Source organism: Rhea pennata, chromosome 2 (genome assembly GCF_028389875.1).
Source record: "Rhea pennata isolate bPtePen1 chromosome 2, bPtePen1.pri, whole genome shotgun sequence".
In the NCBI taxonomy this organism is placed as follows: domain Eukaryota; kingdom Metazoa; phylum Chordata; class Aves; order Rheiformes; family Rheidae; genus Rhea; species Rhea pennata.
In genome coordinates, this window is record NC_084664.1 from 143,066,137 (window position 1) to 143,088,085 (window position 21,949).

At 38.5% G+C, this 21,949-nt stretch overlaps 1 protein-coding gene across 1 annotated transcript in view; it reads right to left on the reverse strand.

Moving 5' to 3' along the window:
* SLC26A7 (solute carrier family 26 member 7) overlaps window positions 1-21,604 on the reverse strand; it is a 73,531-nt gene extending 51,927 nt beyond the window's left edge. Inside the window, exons 1-2 of the mRNA XM_062568361.1 lie at window positions 21,415-21,604; window positions 2,904-3,014 (exon numbers count right to left, since the gene is read on the reverse strand). Of these exons, the coding sequence (XP_062424345.1) occupies window positions 2,904-3,014; window positions 21,415-21,604 (301 nt within the window). The remainder of the gene's footprint in view (window positions 1-2,903; window positions 3,015-21,414) is intronic.
* Window positions 21,605-21,949: the final 345 nt, after the last annotated feature.

The window sequence follows — 21,949 nt, forward strand, 5'->3', positions numbered from 1 at the left end:
TTGTATACATATAGAAAGCCCCACTTTCAGATATTGTTGGTAGAAGAAATTTTCACCAATCATACAAGAGGATTTTAGGAGCACTTGGGGATCTGAGGCAGGCAGTATAGCTCCAGCTTAGCCTGCAGACCATAATTCCTATTTGGGGCTGATGGGGTAAGAGCATAAAACATTTCTACTGGAAGGATGAACAGCATACATTGCTTGCATTTATCTTAAAAATTCTTCAAAATTTCAAGAGACAAAATGTTTTGTTTTGTTTTAAGATTAAATTCTAGAACATACACCTGTGAAAAGAACAAGTTTCCATGAAATAGACCATGCAGGAATCCATGCAGGGATACTCAGCAAATCATCCACTGAATGATTTCATCCCTCCCAATGACACTCCCTCTCAAGGATATAACATCTAACTTAGCTGCTTATATTTATTCATTTCATCATCTTCTGTTTTCATTACTACAATTTATGTCAACCACATATTTACTTATCTATCATCTTTCCTATATATGTGAGAGGTTCTTGTTTGTCTAATAATGTTATATAAAAAAGCTAACAATCTATTGCTAGATTAGTTCAGTTTTGAAATATTCATATTTTAATACCTTTAATGAAAAAGCTGTTAAGTAAAAAAATGGAATCTTTCTCTAATCAAGTGCTAAAATTACATTCCAAATTCTAAATTTTCATTTTTAAATGTTTCTCTTTCTTACATCAGTTGAGTGTTTTCCATTGCTCATTACAGCATCCAGTCACTAACAGCATCCACAGATCCTTCTCAGATATCAAAAGACACAAATACTTTCTATGCATTTAGAGAAAACAAATTTTCAGCTTTCCCCTTTCCAAGACAGTTTAAAGTTGGCTAGCAGTTTTAGATAAATCTGTTGAATACTGGAATGCCTGGCATAAGAATTATGAGTCATCCAAACAGAGTTGACAGCCTTTCTCTAAACTATGAACAAAAGTCACTGAAGAATTTCTAGTTTGTTGTGTCCACACCTCAAGACCTAGGGATACTGATGTAATTCAGGCTTGGTTTGCAAGACATTGTGCAGGGATTAGGCTATGCATATAGACGGACAGATTGACAATTATTGCTTTCTAATCCAGGTCCTGCCCCACAGAATGCTTGAAGTTGGAAGGGACCTTTAGAGTCCATCTAGTCCAATTGCCTGCTCAAGCAGGGTCACTTAGAGCCCCTGAAGCATGTCTGAGCTGGGAGGGATATGGGATGCTACAGGGAGAATCAGGTAGCATGGAGCACATGCTACTTGTCCAGGACTGTGTCTGGGCATGTATTTAGCTATTCAGGGTTGCTGTCAGGGTTGATTTACTTCTGGGATATAACCTTCTCAAATTCATCCATATTGACCTTAATGAAGCCCCATTTAATGGAGATATGGATCTTCTGATGCCTGGGGAATTCAAATTTAAACAGTACAAGGCCTCCACTATGCATTTTCTGCTCTATGCCTTGGTGCAGATGAACATGATCAGCATCTCAATGTGAACTCATGCCACCATGTCCTGAGGCTTCCCACATCCCCCCTGCATCCTGTATGCATCTTGTCAGCATCAGCGCAAGACAATATCTTGCTGATGTGGACAACACAGAAGTACTGGAGGTACATACAGTCAAACTCATCTTTCCACATCTCTTTACCATCTCTTTCCTTCTAAGTACAGATATGAGCAGCCTTCCAGTGCTTCAGAGGAGAGCTAGTTGTATTTATCTGACATCATGGAGTCAAAAAGTAGGAATTTATCCACTTTTTTCTTACTGTGGACTAGGCCAGAGGTTTAGATCATGAGGTACAAATTTATGAGCTCTGGAAGATGGTTTCTCAATATACCACACAAAGTAGCTCCCATTAGGTTTTTAACAAAATTATTAAGAATGCATTTTGATGCTCTAACATATATTTAAACAAAAAAAAATACTCAAAGTACTTGGCTAGTTTCTTACTAAACATATTTGCTAATGAATACACTTGAGCAATTTGAGTTGGCAGCTTTCATTTTGTGTGTGATTTCCCAGAATCGCCTTTCCAGCTTTTTTCCTTCTCCAAAGCAAACACGTCTCCCCCTTCTAGTTAAATCTTCTGATGATCAGAGAGGCTGTGTGCCATTACCCAATCCTACTGTGCTTTACTACTGGGCCTGCCTCATCCATCCTCCAAACTTCAGAGGTCACCAAGTGCCCAGCAAAGAACCTATGCTTCAGTCTCAAGAATGTAATTTCCACCTGCCATGCAGAGCGCGCGCTTACCTATCCATTCTCCTTTTGCTGCTGCTGTCAGCTCTACTGAAGGCAAGTAAGTACCTTGTAACTACTAGCATAGCAGCCAGTGAAACGCCTTCTGCTGCCTATCTGTTACACTGAATGAAGAGGCGGTTGTATTGAACTGTACTGAAGCAGCTTGTTGGGAGGATTTATAGCTTTAATACAGTAGCAGATAATAGACATTGAAAGGCTCTTCTCTTGGTGAGAAAAGCTGTGTTTGAGGTACGTGAGAAGTAATGTGCGTTTTCTATGTTTTGAGAAGCATTTGAGCCTTTTTCATTCCTATTTGCAAACATTTTGTGGGCTGAGCTCTTTGTTAAAGTCTCAGCCTGTGGCAAATTTGTAGAGTTAAACTTCAAAAACACTTAATAAACTACATTCACAAAGGAAATGTCAATACAATACTAAATTACAGTAGCAGGAGTAACTCCAACATCTTTAATGAGGCTCTTTAAAGTATTTTTCTTAAATTGGAAAAAAAAAGTGTAAAAAGAATTACAAAAAACTTATTTCTGTTTAGTATCAGATAATTTTCCTTCAAGTGGTTTTAAAACATGAAAGATTTTTGCCTTCCAATTCCTTATTTCTGGAAATGTTTTAGCAAATAGACACTTACCTGTTGCAACATGGCGTCCCATTCCAAATATGGCATAAATAATGACAGGAAAGAAAGAGCCATATAAACCAAAAACTGGATGGACTGAAGACAAAACAGCAAAGGCCAGCCCTATAGAAAGTTAAGTGGAATTAGTTCCTTGCATGTAGATTAAATAAAGCTGCTCTGCATTCAATTTTTGCTTATGAGGAAATGGCTACAAAAAACAGGTAAAAAAATCTATTTATAAAAATCTTGAGCATAAGCCAGATACTGCACAGTAGGGATCAGGAAAATACTTTGCAGGGTTTTCATACGTTCACCAAAATTCTCACATTTCTCAGCTACACCTCTGAATATCTGGTCTTGGTCAACCACAGAAAAAAACAGATCGTGGACAGGATCTATGACATCAGCTACTATGTTTCCAGATTGTCTCCACCAGTGGTTCCAAACTTTTTTAATAGTCCTCAGCAGAGAAGTAAACAACATTTCATGCCTCACTGATAGACCCTGGTTTAATAATATTAGTAATAAGTGAAACAAGTTACAGAATTTTGCTTCTGCCAGAATTATAGGAGATCAGATGGTTATTTCTTATGATCTGTTCAAAAACTATATTTTTGCTTTGGATGAAGCCCCTTCAGGCTACTTCCCTCTAATTTCTCAAAAAAAAAAAAAAAAAAAAAAAAATCCAGAGTTCATTGTCTTTACATGCCTAGGTCTTTTATTCACGCAGATATTAATATTTCTTTCATTATGTAAAGCTATTGGTCCAGAAATACAGAAAGCATTTGAATTTTGTATTGAGATTAAAAATGAACTGAACTGATAAAGGAATTATCTTTACAGATTTACTAGTTAACCTTAGTTGCATAGATGTAGAGGACAGTGTCTTCATTTCTCTTAGAAAGTCTCTGAATATACCAAGAAATCATCTTCTAACAGAGACATTCCTGCAAAGGAACATCTACGGTCGCTTTCGATACCTAAGTTAGGAAACAAGCCTGCACTGACTTCTTGGAAGAGTCAACAGGAAAAACCAGGATCCTCTCAGAGCAGCAGCCTGTACTGGAATTTCTCTTCGTCCATCATTCAGCGGGGTCTCCATGACCAGGCTGGCTATCCTCATAGCATAGGTGCTTTGGTGATGCGATGTGAGGGCTCTGTGGTTGTTTTCCTCCTGCAAACTAAAACTAGGAGAAATTGCCTGGCAGGGTTTCTGCACAAATCTTGGTGAATGCCTTGTAGCTTGTCCTGGAGTAGGGAAGGTTTGTGTAACACACAAAGTGCCTTTCTAAAGTCCATCTTCAGACTGAGTCCACTTCAAACATACTACCAACCTAAGGTAATATATATGCATGTATATATTAGCAGAATGACCACACACATTCTGTGAGAAACAAGTGATTCAGATCTGTTAGACCAATTTACCTTCTATACACATTTGAAATCTCTCGAGAAAACTGGGTATTCCCACTTTCTTCACTGCTCCAGAAAGCATTTGTCATTTGAAGCACTGGTGTCTGGGGTTTTAATGACAAGCGAGTGCCAGAAAGCTTCTTTTCTTTTAGGTTTTCAGTGGCCAAGAAGGACATTTTGGTTCAAGAATTACCTTCATGAATTTAGATCTGAGCCTGTTATGAAGAGCATGTGATGGGGGAAGGAAATAAAATGTCAAAAGGGCAGAAGTGTCGTTATGTGTGAAGTAGACAAGGTCAAGCAGTTCATTTGTTCTTAAAAATCATCTCACTTAGATTGGATGGGGGGGGTCGGAAGTTGATGTTATCAGGCACTAGACAGCTGAAACATTAACTTCTTGAGACAGAAGCCGTCTTCCTTTGCTTGGAGAACAGATTTCATCACTAGTTTTTTTTTCTCTTCTTATTTAAAAATTACGTAGGAAGGACAAAAAAGAGAAAACTGAGGTGCTGAGAAAAGAAAAGAAAAAAGTCTACTTTGTTCACAAGCAGAAGGAAAATATCAGCAATTTCAATCTTTGGAGAAAGTTTTCAGGATTGAATGGCCTTTAGCAGTTGCCTATAGAGGCAATAAAAACCTTTCTCTGACTTCACAGAAGGAAGAATATAAAGGATTAAGATAACTCAGTCACACCTGTGTTGCCATATCCATGAGAAAACTCATTTGATGGCACTCCCAAACAAGTATACCAACACAGTCAGTGAGAGAGCATACTTTTTTTTTTAAAGTATAAGTTGATTTTCACAAGTACATTTTAAAACTTTGATGCTTTTTTGTTTTTTAATCAGAAATAGACTTCACTGTTCTTTTGCCTTTTAAATTAACATATTTACTGAAAATTAAAATGTGTGCATTTATTGATTGTCAGTTCTGCTTTTTTGTCTTTTTTAGCACATTGTTATCATGAGCCAGGAAGATCTGTTGAAATGAAATTATAGTTTCACATCTGTGTTCACAGGTTCAGTAGATATAAAAGAAGATTATGATCCAAGAGCAACACAAAGGATGTACCTGAGAAGAACAGAAGCAGCTCAGGACAGCAGCTGTTTGGCTCTATCCAAGCAAAAAAGTAGCACAGGGAAAAAAAAAAAAAAAAAAAAAAAAAAAAAAAAAAGAAGAAGAAGAAGAAGAAGAAGGAGAATGAAAATTTTGAGGCCTGCTCAACACAGAATATTATTCTATCAATTTTATTAACTATTAGCAGTCTTAATAATAAAACCAAAAATGAACAGAATCTTTATAATTAACTACCTAATGGACTATCATTCACAGAGATAAGCGTTCTAGCCTTGCATAAAGGATTAATGCAAAGCTAATCTATTTTCCTCTCCAAAAACAAAAGGAACAAGTAAAACAAGCATAACTTCAGCCACATTTTACCTATAACAATATGATTGAAATGGAGTGACTTTTTTGTGTAGAGGAGCCTAAGGAAAATACACTAGATTCATTACTGAATGTTGAGCCAGGTATATATTTTACAAGCAACATTAAGATGTCTATAAATTTTGGCTAAAATGACCTATAAAGTCTTATAAGTTCAAGATATTTGATCATCAAATGGAATGAATTTTCTAACATTAAACAAATATATAATTACAAATATAGAATATTTTCTTCTGAAAATAAAATAGAATAATAAAGTTCCCTGTAGTGTGTGAAATTTCTGTTCATTCATTACAGAACTGATAGGCAATACTTACACAGCTCACCTCAACTTGTTCTTCTTTATGCTCTGCTCCTCACAAAATTTATTTATTTATTTATTTTTAGTGTTTGGACTGCTCCATCAGTTATCACAAAGAAGGCATAAAAACTCTCTCTTCATCAGAAAAAGTTAATAATTTTGAAAAATATGTTTCAAAATATCAAGTCCATTTTGCTGAAATCAGATGATGTTTATATGAATTTTAAGTTTTCATTTAAATTGTATTAATTTGGAACCTTAAAATTTTCCTTTGGAATTCTACACATTTCATTTTTAATAGGTTTGCAGCCTAAGTGACTTAATCACTCAGTGCAAGAGGAGCTTAGCTTAGAAGCTGTACAGAACAAAACTGGAGGGCACAGTATTGTACCTCAGGCCAAGCTAAAATATTCCGAGAAGAGGGACCACTAGCTCCGTTACTATTCAAAACTTCCAACTAATACAAAATTAAGAACAGTATGCATTGTTCTTTCCTCTCAGCTTTTACAAGGAGACCAAGGGTTCAGCTACCGCAAAATATTCTGTAGCCATACGGCTGTAAAAGTTGATTCTCATCCTTCTGGATGTGTTTACTTTGCTTTTGTGTTTTCTAAGACATTCTGAAACTGAAACATTTGACAATTATGGCCAAACTGCATCTGATCCATCGTAAACTGTACAAGTTGTGGGTAGAGCACCAGAAGCTCAACAGAGCCCTAGATCACACACGCTGGGAAAACAGAAACCGCGTCAACATCTCCATTCAGCTCGCTGGGCAGGGCTGAGGGGAACAGAGCGCCACAAGCTGAACCCTTCTGGCCATGAGAACGGGCTCGCAGAGATCTGGCAGGAGTCCTGGGGGGCTGCGCAGAAGGGGCTGCCCTGCCCAGCAAAGCCGCCGGAGCCGTCAAGGAGCTTTGCTTTGCCCGGTGAACGGCTGATGAGATACACGCCCGGTTTACGGACAGATACTCTAATCATAGGTCTAGCCCTGGGTGGTTTGCTCTCACACATGGTCCTTTCGTGTCCATTAGGTTTGTAGAAGTGGTATTTCACTCTTTTTGTGACGAGGCAGCAGCAGTCAGGGCAGAGCTAAAATTACCAGGCTCTGATTCTAGCCCTGGCTATGTTTGCTGGCAGTTTGCTCCCATTACTGAAGCACGTCAATTGTGCATAAGAGCAGAGGGGCATTATAAAACAGAATTAGCAAATACTTCATTCTTTCTGATTAGCTATATAACATTCTGAAAAGTTCAAATACTTTATTAAGAAAAAAAACAGTACTTTTTTTCAGTTCACGTCATTAATTTTCTTATTAAACTTTGCCACAATGCATTCCATATGGTCAAGAACTAGTCAAAAGACAGGAAAATTTATTTTAATTTTTTTTCACTCCAAATAGTAAAAATATTCAAAAGAAATAGATCATAAAATATAGAACCCAGCTGGTCTTTACTGGTAACATGGAAAACCCTTGATGGCAGTGACATTAAGGTTTTCAAATAAGAAAATAAATTCCATGGAAAGAAATGCAAACAAAGAATGAACAACACGTTCAAATGCAGTGCGTTTAATATTGTAGTGCTTTGTTTTAACTAACTCTTTGTGATAAGATAACATTGTGTGAGACAGCTGCATTGAAAACCACGTTCTCTGGCTAGCACTGGATGCACAGCAATCATTTGGCATACTGCACCGAACAAGCAGGAGACGTGTGGTACCACTGCAGGCAGGTGACAAACGCAAACAACTACTAAGTAACGTGCTTGACACAAGTAGAAACAAGGCCATGTCCTACCACAGGAAGAAAGTCTCTCAGCATGTTAACTTGAGAGTTTCTGCTAATTGTGCTAGTGACAAAGCTACAATTGCAACCATAAAAATTATTTTCCATAGAAAGAGCTATGGATCATCAGAGTACAACTGGCTAGTTAACAACTTTCTTCATCTAGAAACATGGTCCTGATGCATATGTACACTCAGAGGAAAGCTATACCATACCTTTTGGAAATATGATATGCAAAGAAATTTTAATTAAGGAGCATGAAATAGAGGAATTTGAAATTTTTATCATTATCTTTTTGCAAAGAAAAGCTATAGATTTGATAGGTTTTCCTATATTTTTATATATTCAAATAAATTTATCAGCAACTTGAGCTATATGAAAATGACATCACTGTTATTTTTAATTTGATGGTGGTCAAACCCCAAGTTAAGGGAACTCAAATCAATACTGGTCCAATCTATCATGCTCAAAATGCTATCTGAAGCTGTGGTCAATCTCTGATTTTCAGAAAAAGACAAATTTTCCCTTTGTTCCCTAAGTTCAGTTATGAAACAAGAAAAATATTTCCTGTCAGCCAGTGCAGAGGACTAAGAGATACCCTGAAATGTAAAATTACTACAGATATAATGTGGTATAATAAACATGAGCAAAAATCTGATGACTGAGTCTCCTGTCCGTCCCTCTTGGGGAACCAACAAATCAGACACCCAACAAGTGTTGGGTCTTTATCCCAACTCAACTTTGTGGATCAATCACAGACTTTAAATTCTAACTCCAGGATTACCTTTTCCCAATAATTTTCAGGATATTTGTTAGTTTTAATTTTGTGCTTAACATAGTCAAATTAAATTTGATCAGTGTTACTACTTGCTTTTACAGATGCTAACATCACCCTCGAGACAAACTGAGGAAAATACAGTTCCCCAAAAAAGTAATTTTTATTGAAGTTAAAAAAGAGCATATTTTAATATTATATTCCCTAAGAATTTTTTAAAATATAACTACGGATTTGAAAGATTATTTGACACTGACTGGTTAAGAGCTAATGATCACTTAGAAACAATGTCATTTCTTATAACCAGTGCACACATACATCTCATGCATGCAAGGTCACTATTTCCTAATAGCATCGTTTGCTGCAGTTACACATGTGGATTGCACCTTCTACCTGGTTTATCTAAAGATTGGTGCAAAGAGTTTACAATTATTTCTTGCTTCCTCTGACATTCAAAACCTGAGACAAATGATGGGAGGCAAATAAAAACAGGGTGGGAGGACAGATCTTCTAATCCACATCTACTGGAAATCTTTTAGAGACTACAGTGTTGAGTTAGCATGCAGGTCCTCTTTTTTGAAGCATGCATCTTCTTCATAAGCAACTATCAGTCAGGTGAGAATTAAGCATCTCAGCTGTATTAGTCATACAGGATGTGAAAAACAGCTTTCCCAATGTGCCATCTGAGAATAAGTCCAAAGGACGTTTGGCTAAATGTTGTACTCTGCCACTTTGCAGTTCTCCAGATACTGACACTTGTATCTTGATATTCAAAAGAAAGGATACACAAGTATAATGGCAGTGAAATAACAGACTGTGTGATTCATATCAGAATTCTGTATAAACGATAGATTGATCTTTCAGTACATAAAAGCTTGGATGCACACAGAAACAGAGAGAAAAAAATATATAGTATTTTCTTTTCATGGCGTTCCTGGAGGTTGGGGGGGGAGGGGAGAAGTCTATTGACAGACAACCTAAGATGAAATTTTTAGGTATCTATAGGATGAACTTGACATGATATCTGAATACCACAAAGATTTTATAAGCTATTATACAAAGAATTCTCTATAAACTATTTTACACTTATCAGCCATAGTACCTGAAGCTTCTGAGCATCTCCAAAACAAAATGAAAGTGTTCTGAAAGAGTGTTATAGGAACACTTCCCTGCATATCAATAAGAACACACAGAGAACCAAACTTATAAGAGGCTTTCTGCCAAGTAGGCAACTATGAGGCAGCCTTTTGAGAGGCATCAACACTGGAGAAATGAAGACCAATCACGACTGATGACAGCCTTAAACCAAGATGAACAGGACTTTATGAAGCCCATGAAAAAGACATTTATTTGACAAGTCAGTGATCAAGGATCTCAGCACTAACAGTTTTCTCCATCTCTCTGACCTGATTATAGGTCAAATAATTTCTTCTTCTGCATCAAAACGTCCTGGGCAGTTGGTCTCTGTCCATGGTGCTCAGCCACCATCCAGGCTTAGAGATCTAAGATCTGCAACGTTTATCTTCTCATACTAAGACAAGTGTACTTTTGCATTAAGATCTAGAGGATTCAGTGGTCATCCAGGAGCTGAATTCACATTCCTAGTAGTCTGTCAGAGAGGTCTGTATTAGTCCATGTGTAACTTTGGAAGAATTTTAATAATCATTGGAGTTCCAATTGTTCAAATACAACATCACTTCTTAAGTCGTTTGCTGGAAAGTTTTATAAATATGAAACTGGCTTGCATTTACTTACTAACATGTTACATTTCATAAATGGCTTACATCATTATTCTTTGTACAGGAGAGCTATAACAGAGTTCATCTGGAGACTTTCTTCCGCAAATCATTTACAAACTGTATGAATACTACAATGCATTCTCAGCTTTTTCTGGCTCAGTTTCCAAAAGTGCTTATTCAATTTCATCTACACATACTATTTGTATGCCAAATATATATTTAAAAGACAGCCCTACTCCTTAATAAAATTATTAGCTCTAGTTAGTCTACTCAAAGTATATTTATGTCTACATTTATGGTCAGAGCCTGAAAAAAAAAACAAAAAAGAAAAAAAAAAGGGCAATCATCACCCTTGAAAAGACACAGCTGGGTTTCTTTTTATTTTTGGCATCATGCCTTCCAAAACACTGGGCACCAGTTCTGGAATGCATGAAGCCAGTATGGTCCATTTTTTTAATGGCAAGGTCTCCAATCAGTGTTAAGGAATTCGTTGTTCAGCAATAAATCCAGCTCAAGATTAAATTAACTTTAATTAAAACATTACATAAAGCACAGCAATCCTCAGTGAGTTATTACTGGTCCTGCTGAATAAAAGAAGTTGGCATGAATAACAACACTTATTTCATCACATGCCATCTACATATTTTACTTTTAGAGAAAACGTGTCTCAAGGGCTCCCCACCAACTTCCCAAAAAGACTCACTAAAACTTTTTTGAGCCAAAGCATTTCTTGCTCATGATAGGTCACAGAAAAGCCAGCAAATGTATAATATTACATATAAATTCTATATAAAATATATACTCTTGTACCAGTGGACTAAAAAAAAGTGTATTTTTTAAAATCACAGAATACTGTCATAGTCCCAAATCTGACTGACTTGAAAGTTCAAATCCTATACTCACATGATTCCACTTGGAGATCTTTTGAGTGCAGTGCAGTATAGCATATGGGCAGATGTTTATTTGCAAAAAATATACATATAAAAGCATAATATTTATGAATCCAGACAAACACCAGGATCTTATCAAGATAAAGACTGAATCTGGAAATACAGTGACAGTATTCTCCTTTGAAAGAAAATCATTTATCTTAATTTATAAGTAGAAATATCTCTGTTTAAAATTTCCCATTTTTTTGAGCAGCAGAAGATACTGCAGGGGAACATAAACTTGTGAAGAAACCTCCTTGTGTACTGAGTTCTGTCCCCGTTATGACAGGCAAATGAGTAATTTAGTAAATTTATGACTGGAACTATGTGATAAGGAGATACACTTTTTTATCCCAGTGTTTTAATGGAATACTTTTGCAACTACTTCCAGTTTTAAGCTTAAACTTATCTACGTTACTTTATACCAAATTGTTCTTGTGCTACAGTTGTTCATGTGCTACAACTCAGAGTGCCTATGTATCTGAAACAAAACCTGCTAGCTATGATGGAGTCTTACTTCAGAGCTGAGTGTGCAGAATCATTCACTCTGGTATCCTTTATTGCTATGCGTGCAAGGATTATGTCATTATCACTAAGGAGAAATATACCTCTACTGCTAGCATTTGGTCTTCTGCAAAGCAGAATTGTAACTTGGATGCAATACTATGCACACTATGATTCAGTCATAAAACATTCCAAACTTGACAAAATTATTAAAAGTACTTGTTACTGGATCTATGATGTCACTTACCTATTCTTCCAGAATTCTGAGCTAAAGATTTTCCATTTCAGCCCTTGATCTGAGTGAATTTAATTTCCTATAGTTTATTATCATCTCAGTTCCATATCCATGCCCTTGCCTGTTTCCTGTATGGACAAAGTCAGCATCTTTCAACAAAACTGAGACAAAGTACTAAATATTTATTGAGGCATCAGGACTCTTATCTTCAATTCTGATCAAACCCTGAATGCAGTAAGTACCATATCTTTGCTTTGTTCTCTCTTTTTTTTTTTTTTTTTTTTTTTTTTTTTTTTTTGCTAAGGCTGAGGAAGCTTTTGCTTTTTTTTCTTTCTTTTCTGTTTTGAAAGGTCTTACTTTTACCTAGTTGTGACTTTGAATGTTTGTGTTATTAGGGAAGAACTGAAGAAGCTTGCATCGTCTGCCCCATTAACTGTCTATGCAGTCTTCTCTGAGTAATTTCTGTGTTTCAAGCAGAAGCACTTCTGTGTTTCTAATTTTCTTCCCCGGAAAGAACAGTTAATACTTTGTTCTTACTAGACAGTGCAAAGAGTTCCAAGATCCTATAATGAAGAGTATGACATGTAAGCATTACCATCACCTGGTGAATGACAGAGGAGAAATTAAGTCATGTCTGTGTCTAAGCAGGAATCACTCTGATCATCAAGAGCTTGCAGAAGAGGATTATAATTATTAAAAGCTTAGGCAAGATCTTGCAAGAAGCTTGGGAGGAAGGGTTTACTTTTAGGTTCCTATATTGGGAGTCTACAGTCAGAACGAGTAAGGTAACTTCATGTGTTAATTCAGAGCATTTAACTTCAGCATAAGATAATGTCTTAACTAAAGTACTCTGATTTACACTTCAGAGGTATTTTTGTTCCCTAACTGCAAAGAGAATTGAGGTACCTGAATAAGTTATGTACACTAATGCACTTATTCAAACAGACTAACTTTAGATATAATTTCTCTGTTGGTGAATTTAACTGCATGACAGAGGGAAAATTTGCATAGCCTTTTTCAGACAAACTCAGATTCCCTTTTCTTGCAGTCCATGACAGCCAGAGAAGCTTAAAAGTTGCAGGATTACCTACACAGCTTTTAGATGCTGTCTGTGTGGACAGTGACCACAGTTCTGCCTGCCAAAAGAAGAAAAAAATTTCTAAATAGCTATCCAAAACCTAATGCTGAGTATACTATACTGAGTATATATAGTATACCTGAGATGGGTATACTATAAAGTTACCAACATTCATTGCATAAATCAAATCCTGACAGAAGGTACAAAGGTATTTGAAAAGATAAGACTGGATGAAGAAGGCTAGCAAAATGAACTAGTCAGAAATGCATCTATACCTTGATATAAATAAACGATACCAGGAAAGATCAGCTATGAAGGGCCTTAAAAGTAAAGGCAAGTAATTTGCTTAGTGCAATAAAGAGTCACCACAGACTGTTAAAATGAGCTGAGCAGCGGCATTCTGAAAAATACAAAAATAAATAAATAAAAGGATGATACCTTTATGAGATTTAGTGACACAGAAAGATTACTTCTTAATATTGTAATGCAAAGAAACTTCAGAAAAATTTAAACACAGCTTGATGAAAATATGCATCTCTTCCAAGCAGATGTTGTTGTCTGGGTCACAAGACTAAGCAACAAACAGAATTCTGATATTACTGCAATAGCTCAATGGATGAGCTACAGAAAGGACAACATTAAGGTCATCTTTTAATTGTGTTAAAAATGAGCTGCTGACTACCTACAATGCCACAGTACACTGTGTAGGAAACACAATTTCAGTTTGGAAAGAAAAAAAACAGATTATGAACTCATGAGTCATTTATATGGATATTGTAGTTGAATTTGTGTATGAGGTGAGGAGCATGAAACTGAAAGAAAAATCTTCATATGGTGACTGTAGACTAAAGACTGTGGGGTCTTTAATGAGTTACAAAGATAAGGGAAGAAAGGAATGAAGTACTAGCAGGAGAAGCAAGTGAAGAATGCATTTGTTTGTTGATTGTAGAGAACATTGCTCTAGTTTCTAAAAAAGCAGATTTTTGATAAACATTGGCAAATTAGATAGTGATTACCAAAACATGGAAGCTCATTTTTCTTATCTGTCTGTGAAAATATATATAGCCAACTTCAAGACTGGATGACAAAGTTCCTTTTAGATTCTAAGGCTGTTTTTCAACCCTAGCTAAATACCAGAGTAAAAGTAATGATCCTGTGTTTGAAAAATGAGGTGTTGAGATCTATATTATTAAATGATAGTTTTGTGAGCTGGAACTAATGAAGCCTAGTTTCTCTTATTGATTTTGACTCATGGTTGACTGACTTTGCTGTGTGAGACTGTGCAAGCTCCAATTGAAGCTTTCCAGCAATCAAGGCTGGAAGGGCTTTTTTTCCTCTGCTTTTAGAAGCATAATTGGTTCACATCTCTATTTCTCGGTCAAATTTTGTGGGAATTAGCAAAAGGAATCCAAAATTAGAGGACACACAGAGACAGTACAATTATTGTTGCTATATGCAAATGGGACAGAAGAGTTCTGCAGCAGCATTTTTAGCCATTATCTGAAGAAGAGGACAATGAAAGAACTACAACAACACTTGGAGAAAGCACTGAGAATGTGTGATTCATTTCAGCAATAACCAGAGTTGAGCCCTCTTTCAACACAAATGACATCACATATCGTGATAGCCCCAGGCTTTTCCTCTCCATCTCAATACCCTCTTCTATCCCCTCTCCCACACCCCAGTACCAGATCTACTGGTTATACTGAATACCACTAATCTATGAATTCCCTCTGAATAGTCACCCGTAACTTGGGCACATTCAAAATATGCTTTTGAATATAGTATCTGAAGCACAGCATCAAAAGATTTGCTCTCTGCAGAGGTTATTACATAATTTCTTATGTATTCTTCTATAATGATTTTTAAATCGGATAGTATTGTGAGAAACTAAGCACCGGATAACATCTTAGGACAAAGGCATAGGTGTTACCTCTAAGGCAAGGTAACTTTACCTTCTAACGATCCATTTCTTCCACACTGCACTGAGAAGTAGAGGTAGTTAAATATTCAGGTAGCACACACTTCTTTTACACCATTCCCAACCTCTGTCACCGCAGGACAGTTTCTCGTTTATGTGTGTGGCGAGGGAAGATGTTTAACCCTAAAGTAAGTGATGTGTGAGCTCAAGTCATTCAATTTTCAAGTACCTAGCTTGGGTATCTTGCAGGAGTTTGAAGGCATTGACACTGAAAATCAAAAAATTAATGGTAGTAACTCTTAACAAATTAATCCAAAATAAAAGATGACAGTAGGAAAAGCTATTCTGAGCTAGTCTCTACTTTTGTAAAGGACTTTTGTTAGAGACAACATTATCTGCATATATTGATTGCTGTTCTTTAGCTTAATTTGCTCTTTTGTTTTTCTCCTTTATATAAAATAGACTGCAAAAACTGCTGTTGTATCTCAACTCTCCAGAAACAATTTCCAAAATTCTAAGAGGAGCAGTTATAGCATTATCTTTGTTGCATTGGCTATGACACATGGTTTAAGAGCAATGATTTCCCTCTTTCCTTACTTCCCCTCCCTAAGAAAGAAAGGCCAACTATATTGTCTAAAATTGTTTAGGAATGGGAACATGGATGCATTACACCAAATCAGAGCAGTTGTCCATCCTAAATAGTCTGAACTTGGGCAATACCAGATGAAACTGTGAAAAACACAGCGGAGACCTTCCACAGTTATTCTCAAGCTGCTTCATTGTTCTCTACCTTGGAGAATGGGGATCTTATCATTTAAAAAACTGATTAGCACACTAATACAAATACAGGTTTTTTCATATACTTCACAGCTGTTTGAATTTTATTTAAACATATTGCTGCAACACCAAATGACACTGTGCTTTACATATCAATGATCAGTGATTTATAATTTTTCTTAACACTGCTAGAATTTCTGCCTTTCATTTTAATAAAGGATTTCTTCCTTTTTCTTGTAGGTGGAAGGAAAAACAGACACAATAAGAACTCTCAAAATTTGGGCACTTTTATCCTTCATCACAGAATCACAGAATCACAAAATGGTTGAGGTTGGAAGGGACCTCTGGAGGTCATCTAGTGCAACCCCCCACAGCAAAGCAGGGTCACCTAGAGCATGATAGACAGGACTGTGTTGAGGCTGGTTTTGAATGTCTAAGGATGGAGACTCCATAACCTCTCTGGCAATTCGTTCCAGTGCTCTGTCACTCGCACAGGAAAGAAGTTTTTCCTCATATCAGGTGGAACTTGCTGTGTTCTAGTCTGAGCCCATTGCCTCTTGTCCTGTCGCATGGTACCACTGGAATAGCCCCATCCTCTTGACACCCCCCTTAAAGTATCTGATAAGATCCTCTCTCAGTCTTCTCTTCCCCAGACTGAAGAGGCCCAGCTCTCACAGCCGTTCCTCATAGGCCAGATGCTCCAGCCCTCTGATCATCGTTGTAGCCCTACGCTGGACTCTCTCCAGTAGCTCCATGTCTCTGTTGTACTGGGGAGCCCAGAACTGGACACAGTTCTCGAGATGAGGCCTCACCAGGCTGAGGAGAGGTGCAGGATCATCTCCCTTGACCTGCTGGCAACACTCTTCCCAATGCACCCCAGTATATCATTGGCCTTCTTGGCCACAAGGGCACATTGCTGGCTCATGGTCAACTTGTTGACTTCCAGGTCCTTCTCTGCAAAGCTGCCTTCCAGCAGATCAGCCCCCAGCCTATACTGGTGCATGGGGTTATTCCCATTCCTCCTTAGATGCAGGACCCTGCACTTGTCTTTGGTGAACTTCATGACGTTCCTCTCCATTCAAATCTCTAGCCTGTCAAGATCTCTCTGAATGGCAGCACAGCTTTCTGTATCAGCCTAGTTTGGTATCATCAGCAAACTTTCTGAGGAGGCACTCTGTCCTTTCATCCAGATCATTGATGAAGAAGTTGAAAGGATGGAACTCAGTACTGAGCCCTGCGGGACATTGCTAGCCACAGACCTCCAACTAGACTCTGCATCACCAATGACAGCCCTCTGAGCTCTGCCTTTCAGCCAGTTCTCAAGCCACCTCACTGTCCACTCATTTAGTCTGCACTTCCTGAGCTTATCTAGGAGGATGTTATGGGAGACATATATCCATGCTGACTATTCCTGATCACCTTCTTTTCCTCCACATGCTTAGACATGGCATGCTGGATGAGCTGTTCCATCACCTTTCCAGGGATGGAGGTGAGGCTGACCAGCCTGTAGTTTCCTGGGTCCTCCTTCTTGCCCTTTTTGAAGACTGGAGTGACACTGGCTTTCTTGCAGTCCTCACGCACCTCTCCTGGTCTCCATGACTGTTCAAAGATGATGGAGCGTGACCTAGCAATAACATCCACCCAGCTCCATCAACACTCATGGGTGCATTCCACAAGGGCCCATGGATTTGTGGGTGTCAAGTTTGCCTAAATGATCTCTATTCCGATCCTCCTTGACCAAGGGAAAGTCTTCCTTTCTCCAGACTTTCTCTCTTGTCTCCAGGCTCTGGGATTCCTGAGGGCTGCCCTTAGCAGTGAAGACTGAAGCAAAGAAGGCATTCAATAATTCTGCCTTCTCTGTATCCCTCGTCACTAGGGCCTCAGCCCCATTCAGTAGTGGGCCCACATTTTCCCTAGTCCTCCTCTTGCTACTGATGTATTTGAAGAAGCTCTTCCTGTTGTCCTTGACATCCCTTGCCCAATTTAATTCCAAATGGGCCTTTGCCTCCCTTGTCACATTCCTACATACTCTGACAACATTCCTATATTCTTGCCAAATGGCCTGTCCCTTTTTCCATATTCTCTGTACTTTCTTCTTCTGTTCAAGTTTTGCCAGGAGCTCCTTGCTCATCCATGCAAGAATCCAGTCCCCTTTCCTGGACTTCTAACTCATAGGGATGCACTGATCTCGAGGCTGGAGGAAGTAATACTTGAACACCAGCTCTCTTGGACCCTCCCCCTTCCTTCTAGGGTCCTAATCCATGAGATTCCTTTAAGTACATCCCTGAAGAGGCCAAAGTCCGCTCACCTGAAGTCCAAGGTTGCAATTCTACTTACTGTCTTGCTTCTGCCTTGCAGGAGCCTGAACTCCACTATCTCTTGGTCACTGAGGCCAAGGCTGCCTCCAGCCTTCATGTCTCCAACCAGTCCTTCCTTGTTTGTTGGTACAAAGTACAGCAGGACACCTTTCCTCATTGACTCCTCTACTACCTGTGTCAAAAAGTAATCATCAATGCTCTGCAGAAGCCTCCTGAACTGTTTGTGCCTGGCTGTGTTGTATTTCCAGCAGATATCAGGGTGGATAAAGTCCCCCATGAGAGGGCCTGTGATTGTGAAGTTACTGCAGAAGGCCTCATCAACTTCTTCTTCCTGATCAGGTGGCCTGTAGTAAATACCCACAACAGTGTCACCCATGTTAGCCCGCCCTTTAGCCCTTACCCATAAGCTCTCGACTCACTCTTCATCAGCCTCTAGGCAGAACTTGATACATTCCAGCTGCTCTCTCACATAAAGAGCAACTCCACCACCTCACCTTCCTGGCCTGTCTTTCCTAAAAAGCACCTAGTGATCCATGACAGCATTCCAGTTATGCAAGCTACCCCACCATGTCTCTATAATTGTGAGGAGATCATGGCCCTGCGACTGCATGCAGATCTCCAGTTCCTCCATTTTGTTCCCCATGCTGCGTGCATTGGTGTACAGGCATTTCAGAGAAGAAATTGTGCATGCATGTTTCCCAGGAGGGGTGCAAGAGGATCCCGCATAGTCAAGTCTCATATGCACTTCCCCAGCTGCATATACCTACTGGAGGCATCCCCACTTGAGCCATGTTTTGTCAACTACCCTATCTTTATAACTCTCCCCTTCCCCCACCCTTCCTAGTTTAAAGCCCTCTTCACTAGGCAGGCCAAACCTGTGGGCAAAGACATGTATGTCCTGCTTAGTGAGGTGGATCCCAACTTTTCCCATCAGTTGTTGATCTTCAAACAGGGTCCCACGATCATAGAAACCAAAACTCTGTGGCCAACAGCAGCGATGAGGCCAGTTGTTAATTTGGAAAATCCATCTACTCCTCCTCCCATCCTTCCCCATCATTGGCAGTATTGAGGATAAAATCACCTGGGCTCCCAGACCCTTGACCACCATCCTCATAGCTCTGAAATCTTTGATCATTTCCAATTTGCCCTTGGTATCATTAGCGCTCACATGAAAGTGCAGAAGAGGGTAACAGTCTGACGTGTGGACAAGCCTTGGCAGCCTTTCCATGACTTCTCATATCCAAGCCCCTGGCAGGCAGCAAACCTCTCTAGACAAGAGCTCGGGCCATCAGGTAGATGCCTCTGTCCCCCGCAGCATGGAGTCACTCACAACAGTCACTCACTTCTTGTAGGTGTTCCCGCAAGGCACAGGGCCTGTCAACCCAGTCCTCGATTGCAAGTCCTCAGGAGGAGTAAGAGCCTTTCTCCTCCCACGAGAAGTGACCATTTTCCAGCCTTCTTCTGGGTCGAAACTTCTGACACAGCTGATGCAGCAACTCCAACAGGCGAATGTGCTTTGTGGAGTGTCGTGACCATGCTGGAGGAAGTGGGCACTTCTATGGCTAGAAACAAAGGTGCCGTCTTGTGCCTTCTTGCACCTTCTGCGCTAACTGCTGCGCAAACTGCTGCGTCTGTTTGCTGCCTCTGTTTGCTGTGCTCATGCTATATAACAAGTTGGACTTACTATTTTCTTGCATAACCCTCTCTCTGAAAACATTAAAATAATATCCTGGTAACTGGATGAAAAGAGCTAATGCAAGCAGGATCTAAATAAATAAGTTGTATTCAGGCTAGAACATTACAAGTGTGAAAAAATATTTTGGTATCTAATTGTCCTTCTTTTTCATCCCCTAAAATCATTCTAAAGTATTGAGAAGGGAGGAGAGAGAAAGGGAAAACAGTTAGAAATAGAGAAGCATCTTAACATATTTGTTTTTAAGAAGTATATAATAATGTTAAAATAAAATTCTTTTTAGAATACACAAAAAATCTAAAAAGTTTGAAAATAATATTTTCTAGTTTCAGCAGATCTTAAATTCATCTGGTATTACTTCTGGGTACAAGACTCAACCAAGAAAATGTTGGCTAAAACTGCCAGCAGCATAGAACTTCTGTTAACTTAACATTTTTGATGGATTTCCACATACTGTTATTAGCAGCATTTTAATTACAGTTGTTATACATGCATATACCAATGAAATTACAAACTTCATACTGTTATGGTATTAAGGTTCTTAAAGTTAAATCATGCCAATGCAGATGTTCCTGATTAGCTTAAAAGCACAAATACTTACACAAACTGGTTGTTTCCAGCTCCAGTGTAATTCAATTAAAGGAATGCTTATAATTTAACATGAATGATAGCTAAGCATAGCTAATGTGGGAAATTGTAAAGAAATAACAAAAAAATAACATGTATACATGTTTACACAAGGGAAGGTGTCCATCTGAGGAAGAGAAGAAGCTGTGATTTGCCTGAGACAAATATAAAATATTGCCAGAAGAAGGTAACACAATCAAAGACATACAAAAAGGAGAGCGAGAGAGAGAAAAAAAAGCATTTACTTCCCAGCAGCAATCACTTTACAAGTCCAGAAGTCCAGACTATGGGGGCTTTTCAGTTCCTGCTGGGGTTTTATTCCTGTTTTTTCCCCCCCTTTTTTCTAAGGCTGCCAAATGGAGTCTAGCTCCACCCCTACTTTGCATTACTGCTTGAAAAGAGGTGTGGTAGGTAACACTGCACAACCTGAAACCAGCACAGAAGCTGGAAGGCACAAGCCCCGGCTGCAGGCAGAACCTCCCTATGGGTAATGGCCCTGGCAGAAGCCTCCTGCATGCACAAAACACTTGTAATTTTAACTGCGGCTCTCCAGCTTTCCATAGGTAATAGTATAACACCAAAGCTTGCTCCTAGAACAGAAGAGCATATCTTACAAACCATTTTGTATGTATATTTTGATTCCCATGTGAAACAGGGAAGGATGGTCATTTAGTTGATAATGTATTGTATATAACCATACACCATATTCTTCTATGATCTTCTATAATACATCTTTGAAAAAGTGTCAAAGGGACAGGATATATAGAAACATTCCTGTTTACAGAAATCAGCTGTAATATATTTCTGTCCACATTCACACATCCATTACATACATCTAAGAATCTAACAATAGATATATTGTCTTTGTTTTAACCCAAGCTTTTAGATATTATTAAACAAGGAAAAAAAGTAAAAAGGAAATCTGACAGCAATTCAGCACAATCAGATTTTAAATATGAATCTCAAATGTGTTAACTGTACCTTGAGACACCTGTTGAATGGCCAGCATCATCCCAGAAACTGTATCAGGAATCAGATTTTCTTTCCAGTTGTAGACAGGCACCCATTTCAAAATGGGCAGCCTTCTTACACACCACAGTTTGATATCTTCAACGCGAACAGCATGGATCTTCCTCCAGACTGCACTTCTTTTTCTTTCTGTCCCTGTCATTATTCCCACCTCCAAAAGAAGTTTCTCTTTCAGAAGAATGTACAATTGTAGAATCACCCTGATCTGGGTCAGTCTCCAGTTTTCTTAGATTTTACAGTTCCAAGACTATAGGGGAAAAAAGAAAAGGAAAAAAAAAAAAAAGAAAAAAGCACTTGGATTTCTGCAGCTCTTCTCTTCTACAGTCAATAAAACATATTAAATGTTTCACTCATATAAACAGCTATATGAAATGCAGAAATCATTTATAGTAAAGATAACATTTTGTGCTCTTTTCAAAAATTTGGTCTAGTCTCATGTTAGATTGTGATTCTTTCCAGTAACCTCCCGCCTTATATTCACTGTAAT